This window comes from Miscanthus floridulus, chromosome 12, assembly GCF_019320115.1.
Source record: "Miscanthus floridulus cultivar M001 chromosome 12, ASM1932011v1, whole genome shotgun sequence".
Classification (NCBI taxonomy): Eukaryota; Viridiplantae; Streptophyta; class Magnoliopsida; order Poales; family Poaceae; genus Miscanthus; species Miscanthus floridulus.
In genome coordinates this window covers 65,790,751-65,812,136 of record NC_089591.1, presented here as the reverse complement: position 1 = coordinate 65,812,136, position 21,386 = coordinate 65,790,751, and the positions used below count along the sequence as shown (strand labels likewise).

At 46.9% G+C, this 21,386-nt stretch overlaps 2 protein-coding genes and 1 pseudogene across 3 annotated transcripts; 1 reads left to right on the top strand and 2 right to left on the bottom strand.

Annotated features, from left to right (window-relative positions):
- Positions 1-569: 569 nt before the first annotated feature.
- On the top strand, positions 570-3,106 carry LOC136496019 (uncharacterized). Its single transcript, XM_066491770.1, has 3 exons — positions 570-715; positions 1,157-1,670; positions 1,868-3,106. Exons 1-3 carry the CDS (start codon positions 570-572, stop codon positions 3,104-3,106), a joined length of 1,899 nt encoding a protein of 632 aa, XP_066347867.1.
- A 5,696-nt stretch (positions 3,107-8,802) lies between these two features.
- LOC136496018 (probable indole-3-acetic acid-amido synthetase GH3.1) lies at positions 8,803-9,667 on the bottom strand (annotated as a pseudogene).
- A 1,956-nt stretch (positions 9,668-11,623) lies between these two features.
- Positions 11,624-16,964, bottom strand: LOC136496315 (transcription factor EMB1444-like). Of its 2 annotated transcripts, XM_066491960.1 has the most exons (10): positions 16,592-16,964; positions 15,720-15,809; positions 15,532-15,637; positions 15,278-15,319; positions 15,094-15,153; positions 13,197-14,780; positions 12,996-13,097; positions 12,739-12,891; positions 12,525-12,650; positions 11,624-12,442 (listed from the first exon to the last, which is right to left on the bottom strand). In XM_066491960.1, the coding sequence occupies exons 1-10, from the start codon at positions 16,672-16,674 to the stop codon at positions 12,260-12,262; spliced, it is 2,529 nt and encodes an 842-aa protein (XP_066348057.1). In that variant the 5' UTR covers positions 16,675-16,964; the 3' UTR covers positions 11,624-12,259. The 2 variants fall into 2 exon arrangements, with proteins under 2 accessions (XP_066348057.1, XP_066348058.1); XM_066491961.1 differs by lacking the exons at positions 15,720-15,809; positions 16,592-16,964 and having other exon boundaries at positions 11,626-12,442; positions 15,094-15,201; positions 15,532-15,597.
- Positions 16,965-21,386: the final 4,422 nt, after the last annotated feature.

Sequence of the window (21,386 nt, the reverse complement as noted above, 5' to 3'; positions counted from 1 at the left end):
ACATGCACTACAAGGCGCGCATCTAGGCCATGATCCAATACCACGTGAAAATTCTTAGAGTGAGGCTCTCTAAAAATACGGTAAGAACCATGAGGCTGACCCCAGAACAATACCTGAAAGTAAATATATTATATTAATATTTATTTTTTCTGAGATTAATTACGCTTAATTTCATCTTCTTATATGTCATATATTTGATGACATAGGCAATGAAAAACAAGGCGAGGTTCCACGCTCGCCTAGGCGCGCCCAGGCGCAAGGCGGAGCCTTCCCGCGGGGCCTAGGGGGTGAGGCGCACCTCTAGGCGCCGGGCGTGCCTCTAGGCGCCGGGCGCGCCTCCACGGCGCCTGGGCGGCGAGTAGGCGGAGGAGGAGGCACCTAGGTGGTGGGAGCGCGAGCGTGTTTTGGCGGGCAGGAGCAGGCGGGAGCGCGCGCGCGAGAAGCCGGGTGCGCGGGAAAGGAAGCGCCCATGCGGGAAGAAAAGAGCGCGGGTGGTAGAGAGGATTAGAGAGAGAGAGAGAGAGTGAGAGAGTCAAAGACCCGAGCTCGTCGCCGCCCCTGGAGCTCCCATGCGGCCCCTCCTCGCCGTCCGCCGGATCCGCCCCGTGCGCCCCGTCCGCCCCATCCGCCGGATCCGACCCGTGCGCCCCATCCGTAGGCCCGCCGCCACCCCTAGAGCTCCCGTGCGGCCCCTCCTCGCGCGGGCCGCGCACCAGTGGTGACCTTCTCGCTACCCCTGGTCCCGCCGCTCGAGAACCCCAAGGTAAGGTGAGGACGTGAGGTCCGCCCGCCCCCTGCTCCTCTCTCCTCTGCTCGGCTGTGCTGTGCTCGTAGTTAGTTAACTGGGTTGCAGCCCTATTGGGCATCAGCTCAAGGCTCTACCAACTGAGCTGAGCTATTGCTTCAACACAGCCCAATCATTCTTAGTTAACTGGGTTGCTATTAGCTGAACTTGTGTGCTACCATGATCTGGTTATCAATCTTAGGAGTACAAGTTATCTTCTAAACTGCTGGATTAGAGCATCTTCTAAACTGCTGGATTAGTTTTCATAAGGGGAATGAAATACTCAGTGGCTTTTTATCAGTGGCTTTTTATCTAAATTTATAAGTAGTACTGCAGGACTAATTTCACATGCCTCTGCTACTCTTCATGTAGAATGTCGGTCCAACAATGTGCTCCTCAAACTGAAATTGGTGTTACATCTTGGGAGGAGGTGAATGTCCTAAAAAGGAATTCAGATAATGTTGGATGGGAGTATGGGTTTCTAGTGGATGCAAACAACAAGGACAAGGTGGAGTGCAAATTCTGTGGTCATCGGAGCCAAGGAGGGGTCCATCGGTTGAAGGAACATGTGGCCAATGTTGGAACAAATGCGAAGAAATGCAGGAAGAGCACACAGGAGACTAAAGACAAGTGCAAGAAATCACTAGAAGATTCAAAAAGGAAGAGGAAGGAGCAGGCTGTTCGTGAACTAGAGCTTAGAGAAGACGTGAATGTTTCTCGGGTTGGAACTGAGGATGATGAAGTGACTTATGTTGGAAGTTCAGAGCCTCACAAATTAGGACCCATTGATAAGTGGACACGTGCTATTGATCCTAAAGCAACAAAATCTGAGTCTTTGAAGCAACAGAAGCTGAACAAGGAACTTTGGAAACAAAGAACACATGAGGTGTATAAATATATTGTAAGATGGGCATATACACATGGTAATTTAATATTATGCATTTCTGTTTTACATTTCAAATTTGAATACATGCCTAAACTACACACTAATTAGTTAATTACACTTTTTTATCATATGTAGCCATACCATTCAATGCTTGTGACAATGATGAGTTCAAGCAAATGTGTGAAGCAATTGGATAGTTTGGTTCTGGACTTGAACCTCCATCTCTGCGTGATCTGCGAGAGAGTTTGCTAGATGAAGAATATGCAAGAACCAAGAGTTTGCTACAAAAACGTGAGGCTGAGAAGGTGAAGAATGGGTGCTCTGTTATGACTGATGCTTGGTCAGATAGGAAGAGGAGAAGTATAATGAACCTGTACACTAACTGTGCTGATGGATCCAGTTTTGTCAGCTCACAAGAGATGTCAGATGTGTCACACACAAGTGAAGTCATATTTGAACTAGTGGACAAAGCAATTGAAGACATTGGTCCGGAAAATGTGGTGCAAGTAGTGACAGACAATGCTTCTAACAACATGGGAGCAAAGAAGCTAATGCTTGAGAAGAGACCAAACATCTTTTGGACCTCTTGTGCAACTCACACAATCAATTTAATGCTCCAAGGAATTGGCAACATGCCACGGTTCAAGAAGGTGATTGACCAAGCAAAGGCATTAACCATATTTGTCTATGGGCACACAAGAACATTGGAGTGCTTGAGACACTTCACAGAGGGGAGAGAGATAATAAGGCTAGGAGTGACTAGGTTTGCTTTAGCTTTTCTCACTTTGAACAGCATACTAGAGAAGAAGGACCAACTAAGAAAGATGGTGGTTCATAATAGGTGGGACACATTGAAGGATGTGAAGTCAAAAAAGGGAAAAGATGCAACAACAACAATATTGAGTCCAACCTTTTGGAAGGATGTGAAGCTGTGTTTGAGTGTTTTTGAGCCATTGGTCAAAGTTCTTCGTTTGGTTAATGGGGATGTGAAGCCATCAATGGGTTTCATATATGGAGAACTACTAAAGGCAAAGAGAGAGATCAAGGAAGCCTATGGCAATGTTCAGTCCCGCTACAACGAAGTTATTGCTATTATTGACAAGAAGATGAAAGGAAGACTTGATTCTCTATTGCATTTGACTGTCTATCTGCTGAATCCATACTACAGCTATGGCAACCCATCAATCTTTGATGATGCCACAATAACAGTAGGTTTTATGAGCTGTGTAGAGACTTTTTATCATCATGATGAGGACAAGCAGGATCAGGCTGTCAACACTAAACTAGACAAGTTTCATAATAGAGAAGGACCATTTAACAAGAAGCTTGCAAAGACTTGTGAAAAATTTGAGTACAACCTAGGTAACTCATATTACATGGCTGTTATAGAGTTGCTGCTATCATTATCATTATCAAGAGGCTACTTAACTATTTAAGTGGCCTATGAAAAAGTACCTCGGCATCTATCCTTGATTGCCATGGCTGTTAACTATTTAAGTGGCCTATGAAAAAGTAACTCACTATGCTAGCTTCTAAATACATGAGTTGCATAATCTGTAAGCACACTCATGGTCTAAGTAACTTCATAGAGTAGTAACAGTACAGAACTAAATGCAATGAAACAAGTGATTAGCTAGTTAAGACTTAAAAAAAGAGAGTATCTCACAGACCGTAGGCCACACTAAGATTCTGCATGAAAGGATAAACAAGTAGGCGCTCTGTTTGTGTTGTGCAGAAACCAATCAATCTTAAAAGATTCCGGTGAACTGCAACACTGAACAGGTTGTCTTCCAAATCTAAGCTTGTCAACCGAGAGAGGTTGCCAAACTGCTCGGGTATGCCACCAGTGATGTTGTTACCAGGCAATGACCTACAGTATCATACATTACATTGATGAGTTTAATGATGAGTTTAGCACACCAACATCTTGTTATCCAGTGCTACTGCATGGCTGTTATATAGTTTCTGCTCATTTATTTCAGCATCTTGGTGGCAGTTGTATGGAACTGAAATGCCTGCTTTACAGAAGTTGGCAACAAGGATCCTATCTCTGACATCAAGCTCTTCTAGTTGTGAAAGAAATTGGAGTACATTTGAAATGGTTAGTCCCTATCTACTATCCAGATTTTAGTAGTAAACTTACATGAATGAAAATAGTTATATGCTCTCATGTTTAATTTGTAGATACACACTAAGAAAAGAAATAGGCTTACTACAACCTGACTCAACAAATTGGTCTTTATTCAATTCAACTCCAAGTTGCTTAATAAGAAAGAAAGGATAGCGTCAAAGAAAACCACTGATATTCTCTTATCTAGTGAGACAACCGAAGCTCAAGGTTTTCTATATGAGGATGGAGATGATTGTGCAATAGTTGTCTACAGAGATGAGGAAGATGAGGAGATGGAAGGTACAGGGATAACTTGGTCTGTTATTGGAGAAGCAGTAGGAGTAGACCAACAACTTGAGCTACGTAGAAGAGCAAGAGTGAGGCAACTTTATGAAGGAGAAGAATTTGACTCCAAAGAAGAAGAGTTTGATGAAGATGAGGATGAATATATGGAACCCTATTGAAGAAGATATGGCAGTGGGGCTTTATCATGTCATGTTTATCTTTTAATTGTATCTTTAACTTATGAACTTGGAACTCCTATAGTAGTGCAGTCTGTGTGCCTATGTTCTGTATTTTAAGAACTGAATTATGTGTTGTTCTATACCATTTAATTTTCTTTGCTGCTACTGTTATCCCTACATGTTTATGGTTTCAAATGGCTATCATTTGCTGCTGATAATGTCCGATGGATAGGAAAGGGCTAAGATCATTGAGATAAGTACCTAACCTGCTCTTTCCTATTTCATATGGTCTGCTGTCCATTTATATTTAACTACTGATATGGTCTGTTCTCCACTTGTATTGCTGCAGCCTGCAGGACATCACATTGGTCTGTTCTCCACTTGTATATAGCATGTTACATACTTCAGTTGGTTTATCTTCTACTGCAAAGATATATTGCAAACATTGGATCACAGTAGTCCTCTTCAATGCCCTTGTTATATCTGTAACGATGTTCTTTTACATCAAAGGTATGATTCACTATTCCAATTCCTAGTTACAAGGTATATTCACAAAGAAAGATTCAAGCTATGGATTGTACATATATCTAATCCATGGCTCACTTCTTGTAACTGCTGCATCAAACATTCAGCTGGCTGGATAGGCAATGACCCCTTAACTGTTGTCATTGGTGAAAGTGATCCATATGTTCACATAAGTGGGCGGGTAAGTACTTCCAACTGAATCAATCTGTTGCAAGACATAGCTGCTTCTGCTTGAAATCTGATGGTCCCATCTTCTTACTAGGAAATAAGCCACCTTCATACTATTACAATCCTAATGACAGCAATAATGATCATTGCTTTCCTGTCCTCAATAGCTATTGTCCGCCGTATACTGATAGCATCACCTGTCTTAAAGGTAAGCAAATAGTTGGATACATCATAGACAACTGTTTCGAATGTGATAGCTGATAGCTCCTAAACACTAACCAATAACCATTACACATGGTTTTAGGTTGCTGCAAAGGTCATCGGTGAAGTTCAGGCACTGATAGATTTTTCACTTTTGCCATTCCTGATCCTTTCCATCTTTTATATGTTCTGGTTTTCTGCTACACTCCATCTCTTCAGCTCTGGTCAAGTTGTCCAAAACGATTGCAATACTAATTGTTGTTCGTATGATCTGAAGCTGGGCAAAGTAAATTGTGACAACTGTTGTGGGTACAACATCCATTACACCCCTCATATCAGCATTGCCATTCTATTCCACCTATTTGGCTGCTACTGGGCGACTCAATTCATTCTCGCATGCTCTTCAACTGTGGTTGCGGGATCAGTTGCTTCTTACTACTGGGCGCGTGGTGAAATAACAGTAAGCACTTCGAAGTCTGAAATCTAACTGAATTGTTTCACATAAAAATTATCTGTATTTATCTTTTCCCCATTTTAGTCTATGTATATAAGTATATTCTCCCGTGCTGACCATTCAAGCAATTTCAATGCAGCATGATATACCATTTCTCAGTATCAACTATGAACTAAGCATGAACATCGCTTTTCTATCAACTAAGGTATGTCTATTAGACCTTCTCTCTTTTTATAAAATTCACCCGGCTACTATATTTATATAATTTATTTAGCTATATATGCTGAGATACAAAAAATGTCAAAACGCCTAGAAACGCCTAGGCCTGCCTAGGCGCGCCTAGGCGCTAGGCGATGGGTCACCGCCTAGAAACCGCCTAGCGCCTAAAAAACATTGGACATAGGTGCCTCCGTGGTGGTGCACCTACGATCTGCAGTGCTGGGCCCGAATGGTGGATAGGTGGTGCGCCCCCGTGTGGGAGAAGAATCACAACGCTCGCCAGGAGCGGCGTTTTAATGCTAGGTACACCATACCATCAAGACAACCTTAACCTATCAGAATACGCGGCTAGATGGGTACGTGAATTTATTTCTTTATTCTAACGCTCAATTCTGCATAATTTCTAATCATATTGCTTCTTTTTTTGCAGTCGGTGGCACATGGTGGCGAGCCTTGCTCCTAGTTCATGGCATATGCTTTGGCCCACAACGGCAAGGCGACGGCCGACGTCGCCTACAACCCGGAGGACCCGCCCTCAGCGTACAGCAACGAGTCCGTCTACAGCCGCCTTGATGGATACACATCGATGGCAAGGGCAGTCCATGGCCCAGAGTACGATCCGAGCGTCCATGACCTTGATGGAGAAGTGGTCATGAGGACGGGAGGAGGCAAAAAGCTTGGCCGGTTCTGAATTGGCGACGGCACAATCGACACGGCCAGTGGTCCCACTCTCTTCCAGATTCGAGCATGGAACACGAGTTTCGGCCTGGCGATACGCCCACGGTCGGACTCTACACGGTTCCAGATGAACGCACTCCAGGTTATTTCTATTTTATTCATCGTTTATTGATTTTTACATACTTTTGCATTGCATTGTAACATTGGGACAAAAAATTGCAGGCTCAGCTGGAACAAGAAACGAGGCGTCGGGAGGAGCTAGAGGCGATGATGGACGCAGAGCGGCAGAGGATGGTGGCAGAGCGGCAGAGGATGGAGGCAGAGCGGCTACAGATGTTTGAATATATGAGGGGCGTTTACGCTGCAATCGGTCAACCTCCGCCACCGATGAAAGTCCCTCCTTCTCAACGTGCTCCAAATATTGTTTCAGGCACTGTGAGTCACTTCACAACCTTATAATCACTGTTTTTAGTTTATGCAGAATCAATCTTACAAAGATGCTCAGACACTAGAAACTAGAAATAAACTAGAAACTAGAAATAAATTAGAAACTAGAAACTAGAATGATTTATAGTTTATAAACTAGAAATAAACTAGAAACTAGAATAATTTATCTCTTTTTCTTTGTGCAGAATCAATCAGCGGCATCGAATGAGCCTCATGACCCAGCGCGGTTACAGTGGACACCGTGGCCTCCTCAGTGACTACTTGTGATTTTATTTGCATTTGTATTTGTGGATTACTTGTGACTGCTCAATGACTACTCATTGGACACCATTGCACTCAGTGAATTTTATTTGTATTTGTGGTTGTGAATGAACCTACTTGTGATTTCTGAAGTTTATTTGCATTTATGTGTTGTCGATATATCTATATGAACTATCTGTGATGCTTATTGTGAACTATGTGTGATGCATGTAATGTTTATTTGAGTGGGATACGTTATACGTGACCGAACCATAAAAACTAGAAATATATGATTGCTTTGCCGAGTGCCAAGATAAAAACACTCGGTAAAGAGGACACGTGGCCAAAATATATACATTCTGGGCCAGTCTTTGCCGAGTATCCGGGATTTGACACTCGGCAAAGCAGCCATGTTTGCCGAGTGTCCGGGATTTGACACTCGGCAAATGAGCCATATTTGCCGAGTGCCAGGGCTTGAGCACTCGGTAAACATGGCTGCTTTGCCGAGTGTCAAATCCCGGACACTCGACAAACGCGCCGTGACCATCTCTGCGCTGTCACGTTACTTTTTTTTGCCGAGCGTCGGTTTCAGCTCTCGACAAAGTATTTGCCGAGTGCCCGATAAAAAACACTCGGCAAAAAGACGTTTGCCGGCACTGTAGATGTTGTGTGCTGTTTGCCGAGTGTTACGCTCGACAAATCCTTTGCCGAGTATTTTTTGAGCTTTGCCGTGTGGCACACAACAAAGCTACTGTTTCAGATAGTGTATAGTCAACCAAAGTTTTTTGAATCAAAAGGACACGAGCTTTGTCCATCGTTTCAAGGCAAGAAGCAACGAAGCATTAAAAAAATATTTACATCGTGAAAGCGCACACTCTCTTAACTAAGTTTTCGAGTTATCTTCAAAAGTGGTATATTTTAACTTATTTTGTAAGTTTGCTATCCAATTTCGAAGAGCCAAGTTCATTTTTTTTTCATTCAAACTTATCTAACATTGATTGAAAAAGAAAACAAGTGTAGTTGCAGTGAGAGAGTTCAGCGAGCTCTTTGCCCATAATACGTTCATCGTAATCCTATGTTTTAGATATATCCCTGTACTTTTTTTCCTGATAGGATATCCCTGTACTTTTTTCATGAGCCTTTTACTTGTGTATCATTATAAAATATTGCAATTTCCTATAAGCCACTATAAAGTTCGAGCGGTCATCCTTTTACCTGTGTATCATTATAAAATATTGCAATTTCCTATAAGCCATTGTAAAGTTCGAGCGGTCATAGCTGCCATCGTCCAAAACTTTTTTTTGTCCTTTTATGTCATTCTGTCCACTTTTGTCTCTAACGTTTGTTAAACTACGGTGAGAAAAGTCCAAAATACCCTCTTGTCTCAACGCCGTACAAAAGTTTTTCATTCCTCTGGTGTCACTGACCTCCGCCATGTCTTCAGGCTGCATGATCCGCCACCGCCACGTCTTCAGGCTGCATGGTAGCGCGACGCGTACAGTAGTTAAGCTACCACACCCGATAGATGATTAGCTACTAGCTAGCTCGCTAATCACTCGTTGCCATGCATATATATGCACGGATACATCAGCTCGCTCATCGAGTCTCTCTCTCTCTCTACCATTACTAATTAACGGTTCCGAGTATAGCTCGATCATCAGGCGCCTTGTACTGGTTGATGGAGGCGCCACACGGGCGAGGGTAGTCCATGAGCTTGTCGAACGTGCCGTCGGGCACTACCCGGATCTCCAGCGGCCCGATGGAGCGGTCGGCGGCGCGGCCCTGGCGGTAGACGCTGTTGAGGGCCTCCTCCACGGCCAGGCAGCAGTCCTCGAACACCGCCGCAGCACTGGCGTTGCCGTGGCCGCGCACGCCCCAGAACAGCACGTAGTGGCCCGGGATGGTCCCGGCGTCTGCGTAGCTCGTATACCCCACCACGCGATGCGCCGAACGGGGCCAGGTGTTGCACCGCGCCGTTCATCGCCGCGTACAACTCCCCCTCGTCGGTCTTGTCGTAGTCGATGCTCAGGACCACGTTCTTGCGGCGCCTGAAGTTGAACACGATCTCGTACTCATACCGTGCCCGAGCTTGACGTCGACGAGGTCCACGAGGTCGCGCTGGTCGGGCTCGCCTGCGTCGTCGGGCCTGGCGCACTCGGCCTCGACCGCGTCGGCGAGCGCCGGGTGGACGCGCAGCACCCGCTCCACGGCGGCGCTCTACAGGAAATGCTGGGGAGGTGGGCATCAACGACCCGACGACCGCGCCTCGGAAAGGTGGACGGACGCCAGGACACCGACGCGTCTCCTAGATACAAGTGGCGCGGGCCAAGCCGCTAGCCCGATGGGCTAACCGCGCCGCAAACCCACGCAGTCCCGCGCCGCAAGCCCGCAAGATTGGAACGGATTGATGTGGCTCGTCCACGTAGCCCGGCTTCGCCGCAACGACCCGCATGTCCCGACGGCATCCTGGAGCTCGGAAAGGCGCGCGCATGGCGCACTCCACAGCTCCTGGTCTGAACTTTTACGGTGTCGACTTCTACCACCGGCCTTCCGCGCGCGCCTTGCATTTTTCTGCGCTCTATTGGCTTTCCATGTCCAATCGTTGAAGCAATAGCAGAGGTATCGGAGTCGTCGAGTCGATGCAGAACAACACAAAGGCGACGAGATGAAGAGCAGGAGGATGCTCACCTCGCCGCCGCGCCGCCACGGCGAGCAAGAGTTTCACCCAGACGCCGACGCCGGGGACGAGCACTGATGGAGGCTACTACTCGACCTCGATCGAGTCAGCGGCATCCACGTACGTACGCCTACGCCGGTGTCAGGCGGTGAGGCTGCTTCCGCTTCAACCGGCGGCCAAGCATCGGACGACTCACAAGCCGGATATGGCTTGGGTCCCGCCGGCGAGACGAGACGGAGTACGTGCATGCTGAACCAAATAGCCATCAACGACGTCTGTCCAAACCTAACAGGCTCTCATATTGATAAATTATTTAATCATGTACTCGCTCCCGATTACCGAGCACGCTAACGCCAGACTTACGCGGCGGGACTGCGGGCCGCCGCGCGGACGCCACAAGGTGACGCTGCAGAAAACGGGCCGCCGCGCATGGCCGCGTACAGGCAAGCGGCGTACGCGGACGCCGGACGGGCTGCCCGCAGCTGCGCTGTTTGCAGCGGCGGCGAGAGCCAGGAGGCGGCGCGCGTGGAGCTGCCGCAGCCGGTCCTCGCCGTGGAGCTGCCACAGTGCGCGTGGAGGAGACGCGAGGAGGAGAGCTCCGGCCCTGGTCACCGCGAACGGCGCACGCGAGCTCTGGCCCTGGCACCGTGTGCGGCGCGGGCGAGCTCAGTGTGTGGGAGGGCAGCAGCGAGAGCGGCGGCGTGGAGCCGCGACGCGAGGAACACAGCCAGCACCGAGACGGGCGCGGACTTGCAAAGGGATCGAGAGAGGGGGAATTTTGGACATCTTCGCTGGCCGAACCCACGTGTCAGGGGTAGCAAATGGCGAAAAACCAACGGAAGGTAGATGAAATGGTGTAAAAAGCAAAAATGTTTCAAACAATGGCATGCAATCTTTTATAATGACACGTAGGTAAAATGCTCTTTTTTAAATCCTGTGATCCTGTATTTTTGCATTTACCCCCTGATATTTGTAAGCTACTCTTAGTTTGCGGCTGCTCTCCTTCACCATCCCCTATGATATCCGCCGTCTCGGTTCAGCTAATCCGTCTCTTAATCTTTGCTGTCTACCTCCTCCCCCTTCTCTCCCCATATCTGGCGGTGCGGCCACATCAATAAATGTGACGATAAGTTACTAGGTACTCTAGTGCCGTACTGCAGATGGGCCTTTCCCGCAGATGTCCTTGCTGAATGCTGGTGGATGCGTTACAGGTGCGCCTTCACCCACAATCCATACAGCTTCTGTCAAGGTTAGTTTAGGTTCCATGCTTTATTTTTTATTTTTTAAAAAAGGTTAGTTTAGGTTCCATGCTTTATAGCAGTGGGAATTTTGATTGGTACTAATTAACTAATGGTGATGCGATAGTGTGGAGTTCCATCACAAATCAAAGAATATATGGAGACATAAAAAAGAAAGCAGCAGTATTTTGTTGCTTTGATGATTATCCAAGTTGGTGCCAATTGCCAAAAAGTACCAGCAGAAAAAAAAAGACTAGATAGAGAATTGTTGTGGTTTTCCTTGACCACTGCTTTGATTTCTGTGATGGGTTCCTTTGTATTTCTATAAACAAAGCCCAGGGCCCCTATATGCATTTGCTGGATTACAGGTGCTGATGTCTTTTTCTTTAGCTTTCTTTAGGATTGTTTCAGTAGATGTTATTCGATTGGCACTAACTTAAATTGCTGACTAGTTCAGTTTATTGGTAATCGAGGTAATCAGATTGACCCAAGAGGAAGGGGATGCATGAATCATGTGTTATCATTCTCTTTGTTGAGGTCCTGAGGAAATGTAGCGCTTAGCATTAGAATTGTGTTAGCTGGTAGTTTCCCATAGTGCTCCACACTTGTTCTTGCTGTGAGCCTGTGATAGATGAGTTGTGCATTTGTGCTGGTGGGAACTGGCTCAATATAAACGTACCTCTAAAATTAAAGTTTTGGTTTTTGCGAGGATCAGCGGGTAGATTTTAAGCTCTGATATCTTTCATAAGTAACTCACTAATCATTCTGATTATAATCACAAAATAAGAGGAGGGGGTGGGGGGTGATAGTCCAGTATAGCCTCTGTGAAGCTCTGGCACTGCAAGCTAGCACTACTACACTGCCATCACTGCATAAGAAACACCAGTATCAAGAACCCAGCTACTCTCGGGCAAGGTGTCAACCTAAGATTTCTACCTAAGCAGGAAAGATGCCACTTCACTGATCACACCCAGTAATCAGGGAAGTTCATAATTTCTGCGCTAGAAGCTCATGTTTGCATCAGTCATGTTCTTGATACTGGCATTTCTAGCAGCAGTGAGACTATCACTCGGATGTTATCACTAGGCTCTGTCTAATGCATGGAGTTTTGGCTACCAGATATGTTACAGTCGTGGTACCTAACTCTATCTAGTTGAAACATTTGCAGTCACTGTAGTCTCTCAGCAATGCCCACTGGAACTGGCAGCGGAGATCGCTGATGGTCTGCAAAGGATGGAAACCCATTATTCATGACCTTAGCCATCTGGTCAGTAGATTGAACAAGGTTGTTCTGTTCTAGTAACTGAACAAGCGACAAAAATATATCCATCCTTGTGACTTCTCTGTTTGCCTGAAAAAACAAAAGCCAGCATACAGTTTAACAACTAACGAAGCTAGAAATGAGGAATGTGAACATATAGTTCCTTCTCTACCTCAACAAGAAACCGTGACCATATCTTGCCATCACGGAGCTCCATCTGTCCTTTCAAGATCGTGAGACCAAATCCACGTATGTTGTCAGCTATCTCCAGAAAGAGCCCACGTTCCTCGCAAAGCATCTGTAAATTAGACAAACGGTTATCTGCATATGCTGCACTTAGAGCGCTCAAGAGAGTAGATAAAGCTACTTAAAGTTCAGTTTTTCACCTCAACAAGCATCTGACCAGGTGGTGAAAGATCCTCAATGATTATTGGGCAAACCATGCTTTGCCCAGCAACCTCGTAAGCCCACGTGGCAGCACCATTTTTGCCAGCATCTGGGTTGTCTTTCAGGACAACACCACTCTCTTTGTCGATTATCTTAACAATCATGACAAGTCAGCATGTGTCATAATAGAGGACTTCTTTATAAGAAACATTTAATCAATACATAATTTATGTGCATACATACAAAGAGAGGATACCTTTGGTTCATCAGCTTGCTTAATTTTCTCTGCATATTTGTTTACACTTTGTAGAAACAGCATATGCTTAATTGTTCGCTCCAACAAAGCATCAATGCTACACTGTTGTGTCAAAAAAAACGAATAAAAAGGGATCAGTCATTCAGTCTCGATCGATGTAAAACATGATAAACTTAAAAGCAAGTGTTTCATTGATTATACCTTTGCACCATTAGGGACAATCTCTCGTAATTCTTTAACGCGATCTTGTATCAGTTGTCTATCTTTTGGTCTAGGTCTGGTACTCTCCCCAGCTCTAGCTCTTCTCTTGGCAACCTTCCCCTCAGGATTGCTCGACTGACTTCCCTTGGAATTTGCTGTGTTGAAACTGCAGGTGTCATCCACAGATATGTTTGCTGATGGCACTTCTGAAGAACCATTTTGGGCACCTCCGGTTCTGGATGTATAATTACTGCAGACCAGTGATGGGACTTGTGCGTTCTGTGCTGTTAGGCAATCTCGAAAAACAAACTGAGGCAGCTGATAATCTGAAACACGGCCAGCTAAAGCAGTAGCATCAGCCTCAAGCGAACTATGTCCGGCAGGTGGATGTACAACATCACCTAGTAATTGTTCGACGACAGGTATGAAAGGCAAACCTCTCTCCCCAGTTGGCAATGAATGCCTATTGGCCAATTCTATAGCAGGCTCTGAGTGCTTTTCGCTTGAATTTGGAAGGTTTTCTGCCAGTAGAACACTGTCATCCCACCAATCTTGCACAAAGCTGTTAGTGCTAAGATCAAGCATCATAGTTTCCAGCAGACTGTTATTTCCACTACAGTCCTTCATGTTGTTTTCTAAAGTTTCAGCAGTAGCTTCTTCAGGTGATCTGTTTGGTAATTCAGGAAATGTACTGTCATCCTGGCATGTAAAGTGGGTAGCATCCTTGAATTGCATTGAGTCACCTTGAACACTAAAAGATTCTTCATGTGAGAGGAGCCTCACAGATTCTCCAGGGTCGTCAGGTATCATGGATTGTTCATGCATGAGGGCATGGTATGGTGATAGGTGATTTTCTTGGATTTTAGAAGCACAAGGGCTGCTGCTGAATGATACAGATTTACATAGGAACTTGTCACTCTCAGTTTGCAGGCAGTTTTTATTTTTTCCAGATACTGCTGCAAACGATGACGACAAACCAGTGCCAGAATAAGAGAGTTCATCTAGGCCAGAATTTGCAGAGTTGGTGGTAGTGTAAAGGTATGTGGTATATTCTGTGTTTTGATCACATGAATCATTTTCTGTCCTATGAATATTGTTCGAACTTTTGTATCCTGACATTAGACCAGCAATAATAGAACCAGGCTCTTTACTAGAGTTGACTTGAAAACCAACTCTGTCATCAGCACTTTGATGTAACAACTCAGTGACGTTATCAAACCGTTTGAGCTCATATATAGTCTTGGAGTTAACAGGCATGGCCAATATATGAGTATCCATACTGGTGTTACCAGTACCGTGGGAGGTTAAATCGTTTAAAGATCTTTGTGAATTGCTTGGAGAACAGATCGAACTCCTTATAGATTCTGTTCTCTCAATATTCTCCTCAGGTTTCTCAGTTTGCAATGGGTTGACCTTGTTATGTACGAGCATGTCATTGGCAGATCTCAATGAAGTAAGGATAGGTTGCTGACCATACGCAAGAGAGTTGTTCTGGGTATACTCCATTGCACCACCGCTTGAAGCATTCTTCATCCGATCAAATATATCTCTGACCTGATTCAAAAAAACTGAGCTCCTGGGAACCTGGCGAGTTGTTAAATTAGAGTCAGGCTCAAAAAGAAAATACAGACGTAATTGTACCCTGATAAATCCATATTATGCATGCTTCACAGGACATTCTATAATTCTGAAACTAGCAGTAACATTAAAGGAAGCTTTTCTGGTTCCTGTCATACTAAAGTAACAATTCAAGAAATGCATATTGGGCATTGCACTGTCATACTATTAATGTTTGCTTGCCACAAGACTATGTAACAATTCTACTGCTGATAACTACGTAATAAAGACTTTATTGGAGCACGAGGGTATAAAGATTGCAGTTTGGAGTATCACTCACCTTTCGTGTGGAACCAAATTGCACCAGTCCCTGCAACTGAATAGGTAATACTGCAATAGCCTGCATATAAGGTGCCGCTCTTCAGTATCCAATTTGACGCTGTACAAGCTAAAACAAGCACTCAGAGCTATATGAAATAGTCAAGGTTGCCTAGCTTTTCAGGCAAGAAACAAGAAACACCAACCTTTATCCCATTCAGAAACTGATGCTGCCACCAAGTATAACCCTGAAAGGGGGAAACTTTCTATCTGTTAAAACCAACTGTCTGCTGTAGGAAATGGTAGCACGAACGGTAATGAATGGAAGAAACAGAAGAAGAGCAGAATGAAATATTATTCTGACAAATCCAGGGATTCTTCAGAAATTAATTATCTATACTTTTCCAGGCATAATACTTTGAGCTCTGACAATAAAGCTGGGCGAAAAACTGAATTGTACCAGATATAAATCTCTGTTATCAGCATGGCTTGTCTGATTCAACGCATGGCAAGTATCGTCGTAAATCCATTGACACTCTCCGCTTACTAGAGCTTCTCCTAGGATGCTGAAACCAGATGGCATAGTGATGGATATCAAGATAAAATGCCAAAGACAACCGGATAGATCTATTAATCGTACATTCGTACCCTTCGCCAACAATTTCAACTTGATTAAGCATCTTCTGAACCATTGTTTTTGCCTCATCTTCACAGTAGCAGTCCCCCAATGTGAGCAACCTGGAATCGAATGGGGTAACACCAGTCAGTATTCTGGACATACAGGCGCATGTACTACTTCGTCAACTGCACTGCATAGCACACACATGACACGCCACCAATGAAGCAACGAAACAAAACAAAATATATAGGAATAAAAAAAACAAAAGTTGGACAGTGAATGACACGATGCATCATGTCGGAAGGGAAAAGAGGCATCCAAAAGGAGGCGACACACCCTGCTGTCAATTCTGATGGGATCACAGTGTTTTGCTAGCTAAAAAAGTTGAGGAAATGGGGCAGCTTCCTGCAGCCGCATCTAAGCTAGTATCACTCTCGACAAAGTTCAAGAAACTCAGTCATGTCTCCGTCCCTTCCTAAATGCAATGAGTTGCAATCGCAGGAGCGAACCCTTCAAATAAAACTCTCGATTAGCAATAGTAGTGTTCCCTATTTCCCTGAGAATGGTATGAAAAAAAAAGAGTCGGATTTCGAAGCAAACTTCTGACAGAAAGAACACACGCAGACACAGGAACATCTTGTTCTTCGTCCCTGCAACATCTCTCGCGGTCTCTCAGGAGAGACAGAAACACTGAAACAGGAACCTGCTATAGGCAGATTAATGTGCGACAAGCAGGCAACGGGAAGAACACAGGCATGTAGAGCTCCAAAATTTCAACCAGCCGTAACCGTAATAATAAGCTTGCCAGAGAAACCATCACCTAGCTATACGTGCATGCATCGCCACGCGCGAAATACAGTAACACACCCGGTCAGCAATAATCACAGTTCACACGGCTCACCGAGGGTCTTGGGGATGGAAGCGCCAGACGGCCGCGTACGACCACCCTCCGGCGCGGCACAGCGCCCCCAGCGCCGCCTCCATCGCCAGTTTCCGGACGCCGGGGACGACGACGACGAAACAAAAAGCGAGGACGACGCGCAGAACGAAGCGGAGGGCGTCGAGGCGCCGGGGAGGCCGGGAGGGGCCTGATAAATATACTTGGGGAGACGGACGGGCGGCTACAGCCTGCAGAGAGGTTGTAGGCTGTAGACAGAGAATTTGGAGAAAGAGACGTCCAGTACCAGTACGGAGACGGCACTGGCCCGCGTTGGGGGGAAAGCTGGGGTTGTTCTTGTTCACCCGGCTTCTTCCAACTGTTTTTACGGAGTAACGGATCAGACAGTAGTAGTAACTTGCGCAGAAGGAACTGATAAATCCAAGACCAGACGCTCGACAAAAAGGCATACAGCCAACCAAGATCAGATGGGACTGTTAAGTAAAGAGGAAGAAAAGGAGAAAATGACTCGAATGCATAATGAAATGGGTGCTGTCACCTTACAAAATCTTCTGCAAGCTTATGTGAATGAAACCGGTGGGCACCATGGTTGTAACTAATAAAGGTCTAAAAGCAGCAACCTTTTCCTGAAAGGACCAGGCCACCGATTCATACCTGTGTTTTCTGTACACAACTTCCTCTTCTCTTTGTTTTCCTTTTATATATATATATATATATATATATATATATATATATATATATATATATATATATATATATATATATATATATATATACCCGAAAAGGATAGCTATTAATTTAATTGGCAGGTCAAAATTGTCTACTACAGTTTTGTCCTATTACTACTGCTACTACTCCTACCATTCATTTTGCTCATTCGAGTGGACAATGATGGAGCTCTCGAAAAGAATTATTATTGGGCAAACCACCAGTTTCTACACACTTTGGCCCGTTCACTTTGCTGAAAAAACAAACTGAAACACTGTTCCGACTGATTTGTTGTGAGAGAAAAATATTGTTCCGGCTGAAAAGACAAACCGAAAAGTACGGATTGGCCTCAGCTTGTTGGAGATGTATTTAGAGACACCACTTATTGTAACTAGGAGGTATCAGAATTCTAGGTGTCGGGTTCATAAATCCAGGGTCCCTCGCGGACCGGCTTCCCAATAAAAGCCCGGTTCAAGCAGACAACGCGCAACTCATGGGCCAGCCCAAGTATCTGAACAACAGGCCAGAAGGGCGATCCAATCACCGACCGAAAGGTCTGGCCGAGGAGGAGCGGCGCCCATTTTCTGACTTCGGCCCACCTCTCCTACCGGAGCGCTCACTTCGATCTTCAGCCCGCCTCCGGACGGCCTCTCCGACCGGAAGGCCTGGCCAAAGCACTACTTCCGACTCCGACCCCACGTCTCCGACCGGGGTACGCCAAGATCCTGCTCACCGCTCTTCTCCTACTGGCGCAATCAAAGTCAACTGGGACCAACCGACCGGGAACGCCCGCTCGGTAAGGACCAGGAAACGGGCGAAAAAAGTAAGGTAGGGCGCACAAGTCAAACCTCAATACTAGGGACCGTACCCTGTACACCTGCAGAAAACTGTACTCTGCAACCTCCCTGGCACAACAGAGCCCAAACAGTGTTGTAGGCGCCAATATTTTTCCCTACAGTATTGTGGGCGCCGTTAACTCCTATACGGTAAGCCCCCCACATGCCTCTAGGCATCGACAGTATTGTGGGCGTCGACATTTACCATACCGAGTGAACATGGTAAAACTCCTCACATACCTCAAGGCATCAACAGTATAGCAGGTACCGACATCTGGCATACCCGAACAAAATGACACAACCTCCCACGTGCATCCGACGTCCAACAGTGTTGTGGGCGCCTACCATCATCCTATACCCGTCGACATGGGCAACAAGGCTTAGAAGCATACATACTCTCTCCCTCTCACTTGTAAGGACATCCCCTTCATCTATAAAAGGAGATGTGCTCTCTCCCAAGACTCTAGATTCATTAGATCGATCAAGTTTATTAGTACACAACCATAGAACCGCCAGGTTCGAACCATGAGCACCCGCTTGAACTCTTAGCTCATAGCGGAGCTCCTATCGCTCTCGGCCCTTCCGACCGAAGTCCGACCGGACCTCTTGTACCCCCTATCTTTCTCCTTCTTGTTTGTAACCCTACTGCAAACTTTGAGCACCTAGGCTCAGGAATAAAGTCATCGACCAACTCAAACTGGACGTAGGGCACGATGCCTGAACCAGTATAAACCATGTGTCATTGAGTGCTAGGCCACCTCCGATCACAACGTACGGTAAAACTATAAATTTTTACTTGTTGGTCACTTTCTGCACCGACAGTTGACGCCGTTCGTAGGGAAGACGTTGTTCGTTCAACGCTTTTTGGTCATCGGATGGCCCACTTTTTCGCCACCTTCGCCGTGGCGGACTCAGGCGATACGTCTCGCTTCGGCTCACTGGAGTTTCCCGCACTCTCACCTGTTGGGATATGGGTTCCACCCGTCTTCGAGCCGTCCCAGGCCTTCCTCTTCGGAAGCCTAGACTTCATCATCGACCGGCTCGGCGTACTACGCCTCCGCAAGGAGACTCTTGTACCGGCACCCATCGGAGGGCCCCCCTCCATCGGCTCTGGGACGCACGACGACTTCAATGATGAGGCATCTGCGCTTCATTCTGAGCAAACTCTCTGCTCAAACCCCGCTGTGAGTAATATGCAAACTGTAATTTACTCTCTATTTACTATCTCCCGCCGATTATCCGGAGGGACTGTATTGACCGCATCATGGACACTATACGATCGGTTCCCCTATGGCCTCGCGTCCCCCGTGAACGCGTGCGCTCGAGGGCTTCAAGGGACGCTGCCGCCATCCCCCCTCACATCCGAATTCGTGTGAATGGCGGGCTATGCCCCTACCACTTTCCATGAACTCCCAGATGACGAGGGTGAGAGTGATGGCTCCAGCATCGGTGATGTGGCACCTAGCCACCATCTGTCCTGGGAGTACGCTATGGCGGATGCTCCAAGACAGCCACCGGTCGTTGTGGAATCTGCGCAAACTCACACCCCTCTGGACCCACGTACGGGGGCCCTCGCGTTTGCACAAGGGCACATTGAGGAACTATGACAATGGTGGCAGAACCAGCCACCGGCTACGCCGGCAAGCTTAGTGCAGACTGTTGCGCCCTATGCGCAAAACCTGGTGGGCGGCGCCCGGGGTCACGCCCGCTAGGTCCAACACGGCATCATGAACGAGGGGAACGACCTCCCATAGTTCGCTCGGGCTAGCCAGAATATTGCTGTTGCAGCAATGCTTCTGCGCGGCGTTCCCGAGCCTGTCGACCCCTAGGAGCGGGTGGTCTACCGAAACCTCTAGGTTCTAGTAGAAGCCGCCACCGTTCAACAAGCAGAAAGCTCCACATCGCGACTCTGACACGCGCCCTTTCTCCCCACTAGGGGAGCAGGGACGCGCCAGATGGATCGCTCCATCTGCTCGCCGCTACAGCCGCCAAGTACGGCTCGGGGGGCAGCAGCTACGCCTCGGTCCAACTTGATGCCTGCTCCGCACCGACCGCCGGTACACGAGCGGCCCGGTCCGCACTAGGACTCTTGCAACGTCGTCAGCAACCAACATCGAGCCCAGCATGATGATGACGTCCACCAGGTGGCGGTGAGAGCAGGCGACACGGATCCCGACCGAACAATTGAGGGGAGCGGTGAAACGCGCACCAGGCATGGTCGCCGGATGGACGACCAGAGTTCTAGCCCTGAGGGCCCAAGACTATAGGCCTTTGACCGGCGTATCCGGAGAGCGTTGTTCCCACAGCGCTTCCGACCACCCACCAACATCACCAAGTACACCGAGGAGACAAACCCTGGTATTTGGCTCGATGATTTTCGGCTCACTTGCCGAGCCGGAGGGGTGGATGATGACTATTTCATCATTCAGTATATCCCCATCTATGTGGGAGAATATGTTTGGGCATGGCTTGAATTCCTCTCACACGACAGCATCCGTGACTGGGCGAACCTCAAGAGGGTCTTCGTCAAAAATTTCTAGGGGACGTTTGTCTGCCCTAGAAACTCCTAGGACCTCAAGAGTCCCTGTGGGATTACATTCGTAGGTTGTCCCAATGATGCAACTCCCTCCCGGATGTCGTCGACACAGACATCATCAGCGCATTCCTCTCTAGGACGATCTGTGAGTTCCTGATCCACAAGCTTGGATGCCTGAAGCCCCGTACCACCCGTGACCTGCTCGACATCGCCACTAACCACGCCTCCGGTGAGGAGGTGGTCAGAGCAGTCTTCAATGGGAGCCAGGACAAAGGCAAGGCCAAGCACATGGACCAAGACAAGGGCCCCTCCACACAGAGAGGCAAGAAGAACAAAAAGGATCGGCGTCGATCGGACAACACCACGTTGGTCGTCGAGGCTGATCGCATGGGCAAGCATCCCTAATAGGGACCGCCTGACCACTTCAACAAGCTCATGGATAGTCCATGCACCAACCACGCCTATCCTATCAAACACCTCTACAAGGACTACGAGCTCCTCAAACTACGACAAGCCAGCAGGCCAAAAGAAGGGGACGGCAAAGAGGCAGCAGCCAAGAAAGGAGGCATGGCGGGCAAGGATGGAGATGGTTTCCCTGACATTGAGGAATGCATCATGATCTTCGGTGGATCTGACACCATCTGGTCCAAGCACCAGCACAAGGTACGCTATAGGGAGGTATGCACCGCCGAGACGGTTGTCTCCTGCTTCCTTAGCT